The following is an 18,472-nucleotide window of genomic DNA, read 5'->3' as shown; positions in this document are numbered from 1 at the left end:
GTAACAGCACTGATTGCCTTTTAAGAGAAAATAAAGTGGTGGTTATTAAATGCAAGAAACTTATTTTCAATATTCTTAAGTGAATATATCTCATTCATTTAAATAATGCATTCTGTGTCTACTGATTGAAAGCCACTTAACAAATGATGAAACAAAAATAAAGATTGTTGCAGAGTGTATAATTAAATTACAACTTTAAATTGAAAATAAAATAAATATAAGATGATTTGCCCACATGAATTCTTTTCCTCTCTTTTGAATATCTTCAACATAATAGGTTGAACATGTGTTCTTTTATTATAAAAATATCATATTGTTAATTCACTCATAAAAGTGATAAATTTGGCACAACATATTTGGTCAACATAAAACAGATTTAGGCCTTCTGTTAAGCATATGCAAAGCTATCTAATCAGCTTTTCTCTAAGTTCTAATTCCAAAGATAATACTGTGTTAAATATCAAAAACATTAAATGCTGGGGGAAAAAAAAAACACCTCCAGATAAAGAAATTATTTTAGGTCATGCCACCTATAATAAATAGGTAATAAACAAACAAACAATATTTTATTTGATAGATGAGAGAAAAAAGTTCAAAAATGAGTGGTAAATTTAGAAACATCTAAAAGATATCTTGAATCTCTATCCAAATAATAAGAAATTTCCTACCTCCCACACTCCTCCTCCTCCAACATTCCATTTGTCACTTCTCTGATTTAAATGAAACTCCAAAGGGAGGTTCAACTGACATTAACATAAAATAAATATATTGAGGACTAACAGCTTTTACGTTATTAAATTCATCAGTATATTTAAGCAGATTCCAATCCTGAAGGAATTGAATTAAATGTAGTTCTGGTGCATTAATGATAAAGGCCTTCACTGTGAGTTAAACAAATTAAAATCATATCCACTTAAAGTATATAGTAGAATGTTTGACAGAGAGAGGAAGCAATATTTTTTTTAAAGATTTTATTTATTCATGACAGACACAGAGAGAGAAAGGCAGAGACATAGGCAGAGGAAGAAGCAGGCTTCATACAGGGAGCCTGATGTGGGACTCGATCCTGAGACCAAGGATCACACCCTGAGCCAGGGGCAGGTGCTCAACTGCTGAGCCATCCAGGTGTCCCGGAAGCAATATTTTTTTATTCACAATGGTAGATTTAAGAACTACTTTATTATTCTTAGATCCATAAATAGAAAGTCACAAATATCTACTTAAATAACTTTATCAAACCATTACATTTGTAATTAAATCTATCATTTATAGCTGCTTCTGTTTCTCTTCATTATCCACAAATATTCTTGGGCTCAATCTCAAGACGCTGACATCATGACCTGAGCTGAAACCAGGGGTCAGACACTTAACTGACTGAGCCACTCAGTTACCCCTCTTTGATAATATTTTTACAAAACTGTATTACTGGAGGATCAAATATATCAGGGTTATATAGAAGGAACCACATAATCTTAATAATCGAGCTATGTAATGTGGCATTGCTGCAAAGAAGCAGAAAAATAAATTTAAAAAGAAAACTTTTATAATTTAAAATTGAAACTATTACTATTACTACACTATGAATTTGAAAGCTTACTGTTATTCATTACCTGAGACAATAAACCTTCAATCATTAGCATAAACAATTCAGTAGAAAGTAGAATTTAAACATAAAAGTAATTTTCTTAACCATAGTATACAACTTTTAACATCTCAGATTTTATTTATGTATTTATTCATAGAGACACAAAGAGAGAGAGAAGCAGGCTCCACACAAGGAGCCCAACATAGGACTCGATCCCGAGTCTCCAGCTAGGGTTCCAGGCACGCTAAACCGCTATGCTGCCGGGGCTGCCCACTTTCAACATCTCAAATTAAGTGGTTAACTTTCTGCTTATTCATGGCAGAAACTCATATGCTGTTTGCACAAACCCTCTAGAGAAATTTGGTCTCTAGTCAATAATTAAATGTATCGTCTTCATTGCTGATGATTTTGTGTGTGTGTGTGTGTGTGTGTGTGTGTGTGTGGAGCTGCTGTCATTACTGAACAAGCAAATTGAAATTAAGGTGAATACTCAAAATATAGCTGTTCAAGTGAAAAAGAGTCAGATAACTTTTAACTCCTAGGTTTACAAAATTATTAACTCTATTTTATTTTTAAAACATTCATATAGTCTAGGAGATGTAAATGACTCAAGAGATGCTTTATGTTAAATATTGCAGTATTTTTATTAAAAAAAAAACTTAAGAAGATTAGCATGGTCATAGGAGTAGGAGACTCACATTTCTGAGGGTCCACAGGTTGAATACTAATGTAACCAATCAGGTTCATTGTGCCCAAGATCATAGACAGGAAGTTAGATAATGACACAGTACTCACGTAATATTATTCTTTTATTTTAAGGATGTATTTCTTTATTTATTCATGATAGACATAGAGAGAGAGAGAGAGAGAGAGAGAGAGGCAGAGATGGGCAGAGGGAGAAGCAAGCCTCATGCCGGGAGCCCGACACAGGACTCGATCCGGGGACTGGATCCGGGGACTCCAGGACGGCGCCCTGGGCCAAAGGCGGGCGCTAAACCACTGAGCCACCCAGGGATCCCTATGTAATATTATTCTATAAAAAAAGACTTATTTAATCTGGAAAAATTAAAGAGACTGAATTTTAACTAATCTCCATAATTAATTCTTTTTTTAAAGATTTTATTATTTATTCACAAGAGACACAGAGAGGTAGAGACATAGGCAGAGGGAGAAGCAGGCTTCTTATGAGGAGCCTGATGTGGGACTTGATCCCCGGAACCCAGGATCACGATCTGAGCCAAAGGCAGACACTCATCTACTGAGCCACCTAGGTGCCCCCATAATTAATTCTATAAGATGACATAAGTAGCCCTTTATTCTTATGAAAAAACAAACATGTATTTGTATTTCATAAATATTTATTGTTAGAAATATTTTATATTTAATGGTTAATATTAAATGTTATACAAAATATTTATATTTAAAATATGAATATAAATAAATATCTAAATATATAAAATAAATGCATAAATATAGGAATATATTTAAATTTTATTTATATTATAAATATTATATTTATTTATTTTTAATTTTTTATTTTAATTTTTTAATTTTTTATAATAAATTTATTTTTTATTGGTGTTCAATTTGCCAACATACAGAATAACACCCAGTGCTCATCCCGTCAAGTGCCCCCCTCAATGCCGGTCACCCATTCACCCCCACCCCCCGCCTTCCTCCCCTTCCACCACCTAGTTCGTTTCCCAGAGTTAGGAGTCTTTATGTTCTGTCTCCCTTTCTGATATTTCCCACATTAAATATTATATTTAAACATATATTTAATATAATTTCTATTTATAAGTTTGAGAAATATGTAAATCTGATTTCAGCCTCTTCTTAACAGGATGTTACTTCTTATTAAATGGTACCTTAGCTTATCTCTGTTTTCTCCAGGTAGAGCATGTAATTTTTAAAATTCTGTACATGTTCTATAACCTTTTTGTTAAATATATTATAAAATTTCTTCAAAAAGAAAACAACAGTGAGGAGACACTCAGTAATTGACAGTTTTAGATAGAAACATTAGCACTTTTAAATCCAAATATTTAATTTTATTTTTTATAATGCATCCTTCAAATATCATCTTTATTCTGGCTTTTTAAGTTTCTATTTCAATTCCAGTTAGTTAACATGCAGTATTATACTAGTTTCAAGTGTACAGTATAGTGATTCAACACTCACATACAACATTGGGTGCTCATCATGAGTGCACCCCCAAATCCCCATCTCCTATTTCACCAGTCCCCCCACCCCCTCCCATATATCTGATTTTAAATAAAAAATAAGTCCCTTTGAGAATTAACACTTGCTTAATCCAAGCACTGAGGGAATACTTCTGGAACATCAAAGGGCAAATCTAAGTTTGAGAACCCTGAATCTTGCACAGTTTGGGGGGATCTCTTATGGAAAATGTAACAAAAACAAATACAAACACAAAATTAACACCTGTCCATGGAAAAAATCTATGCAAATGAGTCTTGAAATTTTCAATTTCTTTAGCTTCAAATCTCTCTCTAATCTAAGCCAAATAAATTGTTTTAATGAGTTATTTATTGAAGATCAAGTCTATGAGTTCGGGGAGGAGCAGAGAGAGAATCCACATAAACTCCCCACTGAGTGTGAAGCCGAATGTAGAATTGGATCCCAAGACCCTGAGATCATGATCTAAGCTAAAATGAAGAGTTGGATTCTTTTTTTTATAGATGTGTGTGGATTTATTTATTTTTTATAATAAATTTATTTTTTATTGGTGTTCAATTTACCAACATACAGAATAACACCCAGTGCTCATCCCGTCAAGTGCCCCCCTCTGTGCCCGTCACTCATTCACCCCCACCCCCTGCCCTCCTCTCCTTCCACCACCCCTAGTTCATTTCCCAGAATTAGGAGTCTTTATGTTCTGTCTCCCTTTCTGATATTTTCCACACATTTCTTCTCCCTTCCCTTATATTTCCTTTCACTATTATTTATATTCCCCAAATGAATGAGAACATATAATGTTTGTCCTTCTCCGATTGCCTTACTTCACTCAGCATAACACCCTCCAGTTCCATCCACGTTGAAGCAAATGGTGGGTATTTGTCGTTTCTAATGGCTGAGTAATATTCCATTGTATACATAGACCACATCTTCTTTATCCATTCATCTTTCGATGGACACCGAGGCTCCTTCCACAGTTTGGCTATTGTGGACATTGCTGCTAGAAACATCAGGGTGCAGGTGTCCCAGCGTTTCACTGCATCTGTATCTTTAGGGTAAATCCCCAGTAGTGCAATTGCTGGGTCGTAGGGCAGGTCTATTTTTAACTCTTTGAGGAACCTCCACACAGTTTTCCAGAGTGGCTGCACTAGTTCACATTCCCACCAACAGTGCAGGAGGGTTCCCGTTTCTCCACATCCTCTCCAACATTTGTGGTTTCCTGCCTTGTTAATTTTCTCCATTCTTACTAGTGTGAGGTGGTATCTCATTGTGGTTTTGATTTGTATTTTCCTGAGGGCCATTGATGCAGAGCATTTTCTCATGTGCATGTTGGCCATGTCTATGTCTTCCTCTGTGAGATTTCTGTTCATGTCTTTTGCCCATTTCATGATTGGATTGTTTGTTTCTTTGCTGTTGAGTTTAATAAGTTCTTTATAGATCTTGGAAACTAGCCCTTTATCTGATACATCATTTGCAAATATCTTCTCCCATTCTGTAGGTTGTCTTTGAGTTTTGTTGACTGTATCCTTTGCTGTGCAAAAGCTTCTCATTTTGATGAAGTCCCAATAGTTCATTTTTGCTTTTGTTTCTTTTGCCTTTCTGGATGTATCTTGCAAGAAGTTACTGTGGCTGAGTTCAAAAAGGGTGTTGCCTGTGTTCTCTAGAATTTTGATGGAATCTTGTCTCACATTTAGAAGAGTTGGATTCTTAACCAAGTAAACCATCCAGGTTCCCTGAAATTGAATAAGCTTTAATAGTGTTCATCAATTCCTTGTTTTTATTTTTACTTGATATATTGTTAGAAAATATTTTAAATGTTTTATGTAACAAGAAAAGTAAATTACTTGGGATGGTTTTGTAAAAAATAAATTTCAAATAGTGCCTGTGGTATAAAAATGGTGGTATGTCCTTAGGAATCCAAACACTGGGCCATGTGGTAGAAGTCTATTGCAGTGGTGGAGGAGAACTGGGGAAGGCTGGCTTATTCTGTTCAGATAGGAGAATAGGAACATGATGTAACTTAACGTTCACTTTATTTACTCAGGGATTTACTCCTTTCTATTGAGACTCATGATAGCAGCTACTGCTACTGATGATTTTAAAGAATTAAATTATTTAATACAGGTACATAACATATAACATTGCCTAATAAATTGCAAGCAGTCAGTAAGTGTATATTTGCCCTAATTCTGCAAATACATAAACTAAAATTTGGATCTTGTGAAGAACAGATATCCTTTTGCAGGGAAATTGTGGAAGTGTATATATTACAAGATATTAAGGTGAGAATGAAATAAAAATTATGCTTAAGGAAATCTTTTACCAATCTTTGCTTATGATAGTATGATTTATCAATCTTGTTTTTATTATTAGTGTCTTTTTATCATATTTAAAATGTGTGGGATCCCTGGGTGGTGCAGCGGTTTAGCGCCTGCCTTTGGCCCAGGGCGCGATCCTGGAGACCCAGGATCGAATCCCACATCGGGCTCCCGGTGCATGGAGCCTGCTTCTCCCTCTGCCTGTGTCTCTGCCTCTCTCTCTCTCTCTGTATGACTATCATAAATAAATAAAAATAAAATTAAAAAAAATAAAAATAAATAAAATGTGCTCTTGCATCCCAGATCATGAAAATATAGTCCTAAATTATTATCTCGATGTTTTATTCTTTAACTTTTAACATTTGGACATACTGCCATCTATATTTATGTTTATTTTTAATTTGCAAATGATCAGAATGAGCACATCTTTCTTGTTTTGTTTTGTTTTGTTTTTACAATGAACATGCAGTTGATTCAGCAGCTTCACTGACCTAACTGACCACCTTTGTCATAAATTATAAAGTACAAATCTGTATCTGGACTCCCTAATTTACTGCATTTTTCTGTGTTTGAACTAATATGACAAATTATTATTGTGCTTTATTATAGGTTTTTATATTTCATAAAGTACATATTCTCATTAATTATAAATTTTCTTTGACCTACTTAGGTACATGTGTCAATTAATTCTATGGTTAACTTGAAAGCTCACATATATACACAGAAACTGATGGGGTTTAATGGAACTTATACTAACTTTGTATATGTGTTAACTATATATATATGTATATATGCATATATATGAGATATATATGTAACTGTCTTGTTAAATTTATTTATTTATATTCTTTTTTTCTTTGATAATTTCACTTAAGCTTATTAGTTTCTTACCATGAATTGCTTATCTGTGTATCATTTTCCTAAAAGATTCGGAATTCTATTGTAATGTCTATATTTCCCCATGTTTTATTTAGCTGTAAGATAATTTTTCACTCTGATATACACAGAGTTTATTATTTATCAATTCCACTCCTTGATAAATACCCATCAGAAATACATGTATGTGTGTTACAGAAGGCAATTACTAGATGTTCACAACAGTACAATTCACCATAGCCCCAACCAGACACAATCCAAATATCCATTGCAACCAGAATGCTTAAATAGACTATATTTAATTATATAACAGCATACCACATAGCAACAAAAATCAATTAACTACTTCTAAACAAAACTCTGGATGAATCTCAGGAAAATAATACTAGATAAAAACAGCCATATACAAGAATTACATACAATACGAGTCCACATATTCAATTGCAAAAATGTGTACAAATAATCAGCCTGTTACAAGTAATTATACTGATACTTTTTGGAAGAAAAAGTAGGTAAAGAATGGGAAAGGATGGGAGGGCATCCAAATGTGCTTGTAACATGCTACTAATTTTATTTAGGTGTGTTTAATTTATGATCATCTTACTCTACATAGAAAGCCCAAAAGACTCCACCCCAAGATTGCTATAACTCATCCAGCAATTTGGTAGCGTGGCAGGATACAAAATCAATGCCGAGAAGTCAGTGGCATTTCTAGACACTAACAATGAGACCAAAGAAAGAGAAATTGAGGAGTCAATCCCATTTACAATTGCACCGAAAAGCATAAGATACCTAGGAATAAACTTAACCAAAGAGGGAAAGGATCTATACCTTAAAAACTATAGAACACTTCTGAAAGAAATGGAGGAAGACACCAAGAGATGGAAAAATATTCCATGCTCATGGATTGGCAGAATTAATATTGTGAAAATGTCAATGTTACCCAGGGCAATTTACACGTTTAATGCAATCCCTATAAAAATACCATGGACTTTCTTCAGAGAGTTGGAACAAATCATCTTAAGATTTGTGTGGAATCAGAAAAGACCCCGAATAGCCAGGGGAACTTTAAAAAAGAAAACCATAGCTGGGGGCATCACAATGCCAGATTTCAGGTTGTACTACAAATCTGTGGTCATCAAAAGAGTGTGGTACTGGCTCAAAAACAGATACATAGATCAATGGAACAGAATAGAGAACCCAGAAGTGGACCCTGAACTTTATGGTCAACTAATATTCGATAAAGGAGGAAAGACTATCCACTGGAAGAAAGACAGTCTCTTCAAAAACGGTGCTGGGAAAATTGTCCATCCACATGCAGAAGAATGAAACCAGACCACTCTCTTTCACCAGACACAAAGATAAACTCAGAATGGATGAAAGATCTAAATGTGAGACAAGATTCCATCAAAATCCTAGAGGAGAACACAGGCAACACCCTTTATGAACTTGGCCACAGTAACTTCTTGCAAGATACATCCACGAAGGCAAAAGAAACAAAAGCAAAAATGAACTATTGAGACTTCATCAAGATAAGAAGCTTTTGCACAGCAAAGGATACAGTCAACAAAACTCAAAGACAACCTACAGAATGGGAGAAGATATTTGCAAATGACATATCAGATAAAGGGCTAGTTTCCAAGATGTATAAAGAACTTATTAAACTCAACAGCAAAGAAACAAACAATCCAATTATGAAATGGGCAAAAGACATGAACAGAAATCTCACAGAGGAAGACATAGACATGGCCAACAAGCACATGGGAAAATGCTCTACATCACTTGCCATCAGGGAAATACAGATCAAAACCGCAATGAGATACCACCTCACACCAGTGAGAATGGAGAAAATTAACAAGGCAGGAAACCACAAATGTTGGAGAGGATGTGGAGAAACGGGAACCCTCTTGCACTGTTGGTGGGAATGTGAACTGGTGCAGCCACTCTGGAAAACTGTGTGGAGGTTCCTCAAAAAGTTAAAAATAGACCTGCCCTACGACCCAGCAATTGCACTACTGGGGATTTACTCCAAAGATACAGACGCAATGAAACGCCGGGACACCTGCACCCTGATGTTTCTAGCAGTAATGTCCACAATAGCCAAACTGTGGGAGGAGCCTCAGAGTCCATCAAATGATGAATGGATAAAGCAGATGTGGTTTATGTATACAATGGAATATTACTCAGCCATTAGAAACGACAAATACCCACCATTTGCTTCAATGTGGATGGAACTGGAGGGTATTATGCTGAGTGAAATATGTCAATCAGAGAAGGACAAACATTATATGTTCTCATTCATTTGGGGAACATAAATAATAGTGAAAGGGAATAAAGGGGAAAGGAGAAAAATAAGTGGAAAATATCAGAAAGTGAGACAGAACATGGAAGGCTCCTAACTCTGGGAAATGAACTAGGGGTTGGTGGAAGGGGAGGAGGGGAGGGGGCGTGGGTGACTGGGTGCTGTGCACGATGTGTGCAGTTGATGAGATGAGCACTGGGTGTTATTCTATGTGTTGACAAATTAAACACCATTGAAAATAAATTTATTTTAAAAAAAGAAGAGAAAAAGAAAAGAAAAAAGAAAAAAATGAGAAGATATAGAAGGGGGACACTGGGAAATGGTGGTGTTGAAGAAGTTGTAGTGGAGGGAGAATGTAGTCTACCTAAGGGGTTCTAGCAGATGATTCTCTTGTTTCTGAATAATTAAGTTCTGTATATTAGAAGATTCTCAGTCCCAAATTTATATAAACCAGAAATTCTCGTAAAGGGCCTCAATACTGACCACCAAAAGATAAATGAGTTAAATGAGGGGTGCAGAATGTGAATGAGGAATCTCACAGAATGAACCAGTATGATATACCACTTGGTTCTGGGTGCATACTGGTCATGTTTTATCAGGTATCAAACATTGGTGGGTGGTGAACAAAATGAGGCAGAGAAAATTAAAAAACAGAAAACAAAACAAAACAAAGTGTCTTGTATATCTTCTCAAATTAAGTTGAGTATGTTGAAGAGAATCTAGAAAAGGAAAATATATATAAGACCTGTAATTCTAGAAATATGAAAGTGAAAAAAGAAGATACTTAAAAATGAAGAGGTGGTAAAATATTGTAATTAAGGTGGGAAAAGAGAAAGAAAAAAGGTAACTTAGTCTGATATGAAACGAGTTGTACTGGAAAAAAGAAGAAAAAAAGGGAGGGGTATCCTCTGGTTCTATATACTGTAAATCCCTGGACTTTCCCTGCAGCTTTTCAGTGCTGCTGAGTCAAGAACTTGCTCTTCCCCTGTCCTTCCAGCTGGTCTTCTAGGGGAGGGGCCTTCTGTGCTGATCCTCAGGTTTGTGCACCTGTGGGAGTAGCCCTGTCCCCTGCCAGGTGCACGGCTCAGTGAGAGCTGTTTATCCGTGAGGCCCCTGTTCCCTAGTGGCCCCACTCCATCCCAGGCACAGGGTGACACCAGGAGGAATGACAACACTGGAGACAGCCAGCCTTTCTGCTCTGGAGTCAGCTCGTCTCAGTAAGCACCATAGTCTCCCAGTCCACACTGGCCTGGATGCTCCAGGGGTGGGGGGCGCTTATCTGCACAGCTCCGGGCGCTCGGCGGCAGGAGAGTCCTTACTGTCCTGTGCCCTCCCTGTCTCCACCTGTACCAAGGGGACCGCAGGATCCTGGGCTGTGTCTTCCAGGCCCCTGGGATCCGGGGCCCGTGCTGCTGGAATTGCACTCCCGGAGCCGTGGCTCCCGAAGGCAGCAGGGCGCAGACCCCTCCACCCGGAGCCGCCGACTCACTGACAAGCTTCTCCCTGAGGCCCCGCTGGACAAGTCCTTTACCGAGCTCAGCCCAGTCTGTGGGGTGCTCTGCCCAGGCGCACCCTTCCTCTGTTAGGGACCCCGGGAGACTGGAGGGAGGCTCCACTGCCCCTCCTGTAGTTCTGCCTGATTTCTCTGCTGAGCACCTTTCCGTCGGAAAAATACAGTGCGGATTTTTAAAGTTCCTGCTTCTCAGGGGCTGGGCTTTCCCGTCCTGAAGGCTTTCGCTGCCTGGCCTGAGCCTGGCTCCTTGCGGGGCCGTCCCCCACTTGATTCTTTTTTTTTTCTTCCACTTTCCTACCCTGTTAGAAGTGAAAACCCTTCTCTCTGTAGCATTCCAGCTGTTCTCTCTTTAAATCTCAAATCAAATTCATAGGTTTCAGGATGATTTGAAAGTTACCTAGGTAAGTTGGTGGGGGCAGGAGACTTGGAGACCCTACTCCTCTGCCATCTTGCCCTGCCCCCAATCCCCTAAATCTATTCTTATATTCTGTAATTCATTCTGTTTTTGGTAAGCTTCATTATTTTCCATTATTTTATCCTTTATATCACATATTCATCCTTGCTTCTTCCATCTTTGTGTTCATTACATTCAGTGTTTTTAAAATATCACTTACTGCCATTTTAATTTCTAGTTTTCAAAAAGAATTCTTTATTTTAGAGAGAGAGGGCACAAGTGGAGACAGGGGTCAAAGGAGAGAGAGAGAAGCAGATTTCCTGCTGAGTGTAGAATCTTACTGGGATTCTATCTCAGGACCCTGAGGTCATGATCTGAGATGAAATCAAGTGTTGGATGTTTAACCAACTAAGACTCCAGCCACCCCGTTTCTGATTGTTTCTTTTGTTTTTTTTTTGGTTTTTTTTTTGTTTTGTTTTTGTTTTTTGTTTTTTGTTTTACTGTTTTACCTCTGTGATCAGGGCTTCCCTTTCATTTTTTTTTTCACCTGGTTTTGTTTGATTTTATTTTTTTATAATAAATTTATTTTTTATTGGTGTTCAATTTGCCAACTTACAGAATAGCACCCAGTGCTCATCCCGTCAAGTGCCCCCCTCAGTGCCCGTCACCCATTCACCCCCACCCCCTGCCCTCCTCCCCTCCCACCACCCCTAGTTCATTTCCCAGAGTTAGGAGTCGTTATGTTCTGTCTCCCTTTCTGATATTTCCCACACATTTCTTCTCCCTTCCCTTATATTCCCTTTCGCTATTGTTTATATTCCCCAAATGAATGAGAACATATAATGTTTGTCCTTCTCCATTGACTTACCTCACTCAGCATAATGCCCTCCAGTTCCATCCACGTTGAAGCAAATGGTGGGTATTTGTCATTTCTAATGGCTGAGGAATATTCCATTGTATACATAGACCACATCTTCTTTATCCCTTTCATTCTTAACTCAAGCCAGTGAGCAGCCTTACGATTTTTGCTGTAAATTCTCCATCAGTTATATTACTTATAGCTATTAGACCCAGGTCTCTGGCTATTTCTTCTCCCTCTCCCTGTGCCCTTCCCCTTTCATTCTCTCTCTCTAAAGTAAATAGATATATCCTCCCCCCCCCCCCAAAAAAAAAAGGAACTCCAAGATTTAGGAATGTGATGTGGGCAGGTTCTGCAGTGTTCTTCTGGGAGAGTGTCTCCCTGTGCTGTAATTGAGTGAGATTTGACTTAGAAGCACAGATGCACCAGAATGCAAGGTCATGGGACTTGGAGCTAGCAGGCTCAGCAGCCAGTTTCAGAGTGGAGTTTTCCCGGTCAGGTCACTCTGCATTTATGCTGAGGGTCAGGGTAGGAAAATGGTGACTGCTGGCTCCTTTGTCCCCGGAGAGGTGTCTCCATGAAAGTTACCTCTCATGGACATGCTCCCAAAAAGAACAAATAATCTCCCCCCAGGCTGTCCTCAGATCTTGCTGTCTGCCTCTGGTTGCTTGCTTGTCTTCTTTTCCAGAAGCAGGGCAGCATTGCAGGGCTCTATATCAGCCAAGCCTACAGACCTTTAGAACTCCGATATTCAAACCCCAGATGGTTGCAAAAACTCATAAAAATCAGCCCCTCTCCTTTTCCCAGTCAGTGACTTTGGGGGAAGTGTTCTTCTGGAGGATTCCCCTGGGTACTCCTATCTCTCTCGCCTTTCTCTATGATCAGGGCTCCCTCCTCTTCACAGCGCTGATGCTCCATTTATCCCCCAAAGTGCACCTCTGCACTTCCTACCTTCTTCAGTGTGGCTTCTTATTTCATTCTATTTGTGGATTTTGTTATGTCAGTCTTCAGATCAATTTCTACGGTATTCAGAATGATTTGATAGATATCTAGTAGTGTTCAAGGAATAAGATGACCTTAGGGTCTTCCTACTGTGGGTCCATCTTAGCTCCTCCTCTCACTCTTTTTTAATATACTATTTTATTTTTAAGTTGGACTGAATTTATTTTAGTTGAAAAATGAATTCACTTCAGTTAAGAACCTTAGGTAATCACATTTTAATTTCCAAATTAACTTAATTGAAAATGCTTGCTGGTAATGAGTTAATTAATGATCATTTGGTGACTAAAAGTAAGCAGTTAATGTCCTTTTTTTTCTTCCAGATTTAAAATTTTTATTATGTAATATGAAGTAAATTTTCCATCTCAAACAAATGTTTACTTTTGGAAAATATTACTATATTACATAGTTTCTTGTGATGAGAATATTTACCCATGATATATTTTAGGAAGACTAATTCCCAGATCAAGCTCATAGCTAGCTAATAATCTATAAATCTCCAAAGGCTCACTTAGTTTTAGTGTAAAAATATCCAAATTTATATATATACCTTCTTCTAGTTTGGAAGAAAAATATTTATTTCCAATTCAAGGACTTCTTATATTTTTATTCTAGCTTCTTTATTTAAATCTTCCCCCAGAAAATAAAGATATAGCAGAATTGTCCCATGAACAATGATATTCATTCATCCCTAGTGTTCAGGTGTACAGCTAATCTGGAGAGAATGGCAGGACTTTTGTAGGCTAGTGGTTGAACAGATATATCTATTAAAAAATGTGGTACAGAAAAGTTAACCCAGATCAAACCTCTAATTCTGCTTCATTAGAATTATGAGAATACTATATGTATAATGTAATATATGCAACAGAAATTATCTGATAAAAGGATATAAACAGCTTGGGGAAATGTAAAATTTGAGCTTTTAGAGGAATTATTTGGAAGGAAGTCTGATTTATTACTCATTGCTAGATAGTATCAATTTTTTAAATATAATGGCTCTCACTCTTAGTCTATTTTGCATCTCCCAAAATTATTTATCCTGAGGTAGACCTGTAATAAATTGCTTTCTTTTTATTAATTTATTTTTTTTAAATAAACTGCTTTCTAATGATTCATGAAAAGGACCCATCTAGATTCCCCCTCATGAAAGATATAAACTCAATTTCCTTTCTAATGGTGGGAGAACTTCTAATTTCATGAGAAAATTTTATGCCAAATCTCTGTATCTATCACTTTTCCCTGAAAATTGGGAATCAGAAAAACCAGCATTCACTACTTAAGAATAAACTATAATAGAAATGAAACAAATATCTATCTATCTATCAATATATGTCTTTATATAAACCTGGAAATGATACAACGTTTATTGTTCTTTTGTCATTTTTTAAGCATTTAGGGAATATGCACTAAGTGTATAAGTAGTGTATTGAATAAAGCCATCAAGCTGGATTGTTTCTATTATCACTTATGCATACTAAGAACACATTACTGCCCACAAGTTAAAACAAAATATTTACCTTCACAAAGAAAAAAAATAATTTTATGAATATACAATTACTTTATCAAATCTCAGTTATTTTAATCTTCCAGATTATTTTATTCTCTGTCTTCAACCCTAGACTAATATTGTTCTTAGGGAGTATACACGGAGAAAGTGATCTACTTCTGAGGCAGCAGGCCAAATGAGAAATTCCTCTACATCTTTTCAGAGCTGATCCTCTGAATCAGTCGTCTCAAGGCCCCCATTACCTCCTTATTTCTCATGCTGTAGATGATGGGATTGAGCATTGGAGTTAGGATGGTGTAGAAGACAGCTAGAGCCTTGTCTTCTGTCGGACTTCGGAGGGATCTCGGGCGTAGATAAGTGTAAGCGAAGGGTGCATAGTAGAAAGTCACCACAGTGAGGTGAGTGCTGCAGGTGGAATAGGCTTTCTTCCTCCCTTCTGTTGATTGCATGCGGCAAATGGCAAGGAGGACCCGGCCATAGGAGCATGCAATGCCAATGAAAGGAAACACAATCAAGAGTGTGGTGCTTACAAACACTGTGTACTCATAGATCCAGGTGTCCATGCAGGCCAATGTCAACATGGCTGGGACATCACAGAAGAAATGGTTAATGGCTCTGGATTGACAGTAAGGTATATTGAGGGCATATGCAGTGTGGGCACAGGAGTTGATTGAGCCCATTATCCAAGATCCTGTTATCATCAGCACACACACTCTTTTGCTCATACGAATGGCATAGTGGAGAGGAAAGCAAATAGCCACATAACGATCATAGGCCATTGAGGCCAATATTAATCCTTCTCCACCTGCTAAAGTCAGGAAGAAGAAGCTCTGAACCCCACAACCAATGAAAGAAATAGACTTGTTTTCAGAGAGATAATTAGAAGCCATCTCAGGGACAATGGTGGAGATGTAGCTCAGGTCCATGAGGGAGAGCTGACTAAGTAGAAAATACATGGGTGTGTGGAGATGGGTGTCTAGGAAGATGAGGATGATCATGCACAAGTTGCCAAAAAGCGCCATTAAGAAAATGAAAACAATGAGAATGAAGAAGAACAGGCCAATTCTTGATGGTGGAAATAACCCCAATAGGAAGAAATCTGTAGAATTTGGGTTATTATTTTCCATGGGGCATTACTTTTGTTTCCCTAAATAGACACACATTAAATATAGAAAAATAAACACTTATTAATTTGTTATTTTAATTACCCTGTGATTTATTCAGGAATCGTTGCAGCTTTAAAATAATAATAATAATAATAATAATAATAATAATAATAATAAATACCAACAATAATAACAAAATACAACTATTTTGAAAAGAAAAACATTTTTCCTCATAGATAAAATTTTTATTTTGTATATTATAAAATAAATGTAGATGTTTATTTTATCCACATATCCAACGTAAAAATATTTTTAAAATATTTTAAAGAAATCTGCAAATTTGTAATGACTTTATTAAGATATGTTTACTTTATTTTCCTACATAAATTTAACTATTATCAAAGGCAGACGTTACATCTCGTGTGTAGGCTTTATTAATCAATATAAATAAACTAAATTACAGACTCATATTTGAATGCATTTTTATAACACTTAGGGGATGATTTGTTATAATTAAGCCCAACATTTCTGAAACTATGGTAGTCTATTGGATCATATTGCAGACATATATTCATTTCTTTGGAATTCTGTTCAAAAATCTTGCCAAATCAAGCCTCTTAGCACCACATATCATTTTTTTTACTGCTTTTTCCTCCAGAAATATACAATAAATTATTTTTGCCAAATACTATTTACACAAAACAATTTTCTTCTTCCTCCTTACCCAAATTCCAAAAGCACTAGTTAAGTAAACACTTTTCATGAGAACTTATTCTTCAATTTTTTGTAGCTTATATGACTACATTCAAGTTCTTAAAAAAAAGATGTACATTCTGTTCATCTGCTTCTCAATAGTTATATGATGTTATGCATTGTGTTATGGTACATTTTCTTACTTATTCCTTTTTTGCACTTTTTTGTTTATGTATATTCAAAGCTATTTCCATTTCTAGATAAATGTGAGTTTAACAAATATATGTATCACCCTTCTCTCATACAGTTCAGTTAGTATAATAACAAATAATTAGAAGGAGGAGTTAAAATGGAAGAGAATTAGGGGGACCTTAAACTTGTCTGACCCCCTGAATATATAGAAGACGCAAGAGAATCCCTTACTTCAGCAATGGAAGAACTAAAATCTAGTCAGGCTGGGATTAAAAATTCTATAACCTACATGCAGTATCATGTGGAGGTCATAAAAATGAGGATAGATGAAGCAAAGGAATTAATCAGTTTTGCAGAAATCTGTCGCCTACATGCATAATGAAATAGCAGGAAAATAAATCAAGGGACTGATTCCATTTGTAATTGCACCAAAAGCAATAAGAAAATAAGGAATAAACTTATCCAAAAAAGATAAAAGATCTGTATCAGAAAACTATAAAACATTTATGAAAAAAATTGAAGAGGACACAAATAAATGGAAAAGCATTCCATGCTCATGGATTAGAAGAACAAACATTTTTAAAATGTCTAGACTGCTCAAAGCAATCTACACATTTAATGTGACCCCTATCAAAATACCACCACTATTTTTCACAGAGCTAGAATAAACAATCTTAAAATTTGTATGAGACCATAAAAGGCCCTGATTAGACAAAGCAATTCTAAAAGAGAGAAATAAAACTGGAAGCATCATGATTCCATATCTCAAGCTATAATACTAAGCTGTAGTCATCCAGACATGATAGTACTGGCACAAAAATAGATACATAGACCAATGGAACAGAATAGAGAACCAAATAATGGACCACATATCCAATGCAAAAAAAAAAGGAAATCTCATCAACAAATGGTTTTAGAAAAATTGAGCAGTGACACACAGTACAGTGAAACTGAACCACTTTCTTACACCATACACAAAATAAACTCAAAGGTACGAAAGACCTAGATGTGAGATAGGAATCCATAAAAATGCTAGGGAAGAACACAGGAAGCAACCACTTTGACCTCAGCATGGACCTCATTAGAACCCCTGAAACAAAGAAATAAAAAGCAAAAATGAACTATTTGGGATTTTATCAAGATAAAATGCATTTTTTAAAAGATTTATTTACTTATTTATGATAGACACACAACACACACACACACACAGAGAGAGAGAGAGAGAGGCAGAGACACAGGCAGAGGGAGAAGCAGGCTCCACACCGGGAGCCCTATGCGGCACTTGATCCCAGGACCCCAGGATCATGCCCTGGGCCAAAGGCAGGCGCCAAACCCCTGAGCCACCCAGGGATCGCCCAAGATAAAATACTTTTGCACAGCAAAGAAAACAACAGAACTAAAGGGAAACTTACAGAATAGGAGAAGATATTTGCAGATTACATATATGTTGAAGGGTTAGTATATAAAATCTATAAAGAGCCTATCAAACTCAATATCCAAAAAACAAAAACAAAAAACGTTAATAAATGGACAGAAGACATGAATAGATATTTTTCAAAAGAAGATATCCGGATGGCTAACAAAAGATACTTAACACTCTTCCTCAGGGAAATACAAATCAAAATCATGATGATATACCACCTCACACCTGTCAGAATGGCTGAAATTGACAACACAATAAATAACAGTTTTTGTTGAAGATGCAGAAAAAGAGTAGCCCTCTTTCACTGTTAATAGGAATGCAAAATGGTGCAGCTACTCTGGATAACAGCTTGTATGTTCCTCAAGAAGTTAAAAATAGAGCTACTCAGGGATCCCTGGGTGGCGCAGCGGTTTGGCACCTGCCTTTGGCTCAGGGCGCGATCCTGGAGACCGGGGATCGAATCCCACGTCGGGCTCCCGGTGCATGGAGCCTGCTTCTCTCTCTGC

The 18,472-nt window shown here is 36.8% G+C and overlaps 1 protein-coding gene across 1 annotated transcript; it reads right to left on the bottom strand.

Annotated features, from left to right (window-relative positions):
• Positions 1-14,740: 14,740 nt before the first annotated feature.
• Positions 14,741-15,679, bottom strand: LOC112665345 (olfactory receptor 2L8-like). Its single transcript, XM_025454998.1, has one exon. The coding sequence runs from the start codon at positions 15,677-15,679 to the stop codon at positions 14,741-14,743; it is 939 nt and encodes a 312-aa protein (XP_025310783.1).
• Positions 15,680-18,472: the final 2,793 nt, after the last annotated feature.

This window comes from Canis lupus, chromosome 14 (assembly GCF_003254725.2).
Source record: "Canis lupus dingo isolate Sandy chromosome 14, ASM325472v2, whole genome shotgun sequence".
Taxonomy (NCBI): Eukaryota; Metazoa; Chordata; class Mammalia; order Carnivora; family Canidae; genus Canis; species Canis lupus.
This window is presented reverse-complemented; position numbering and strand designations above follow the sequence as displayed.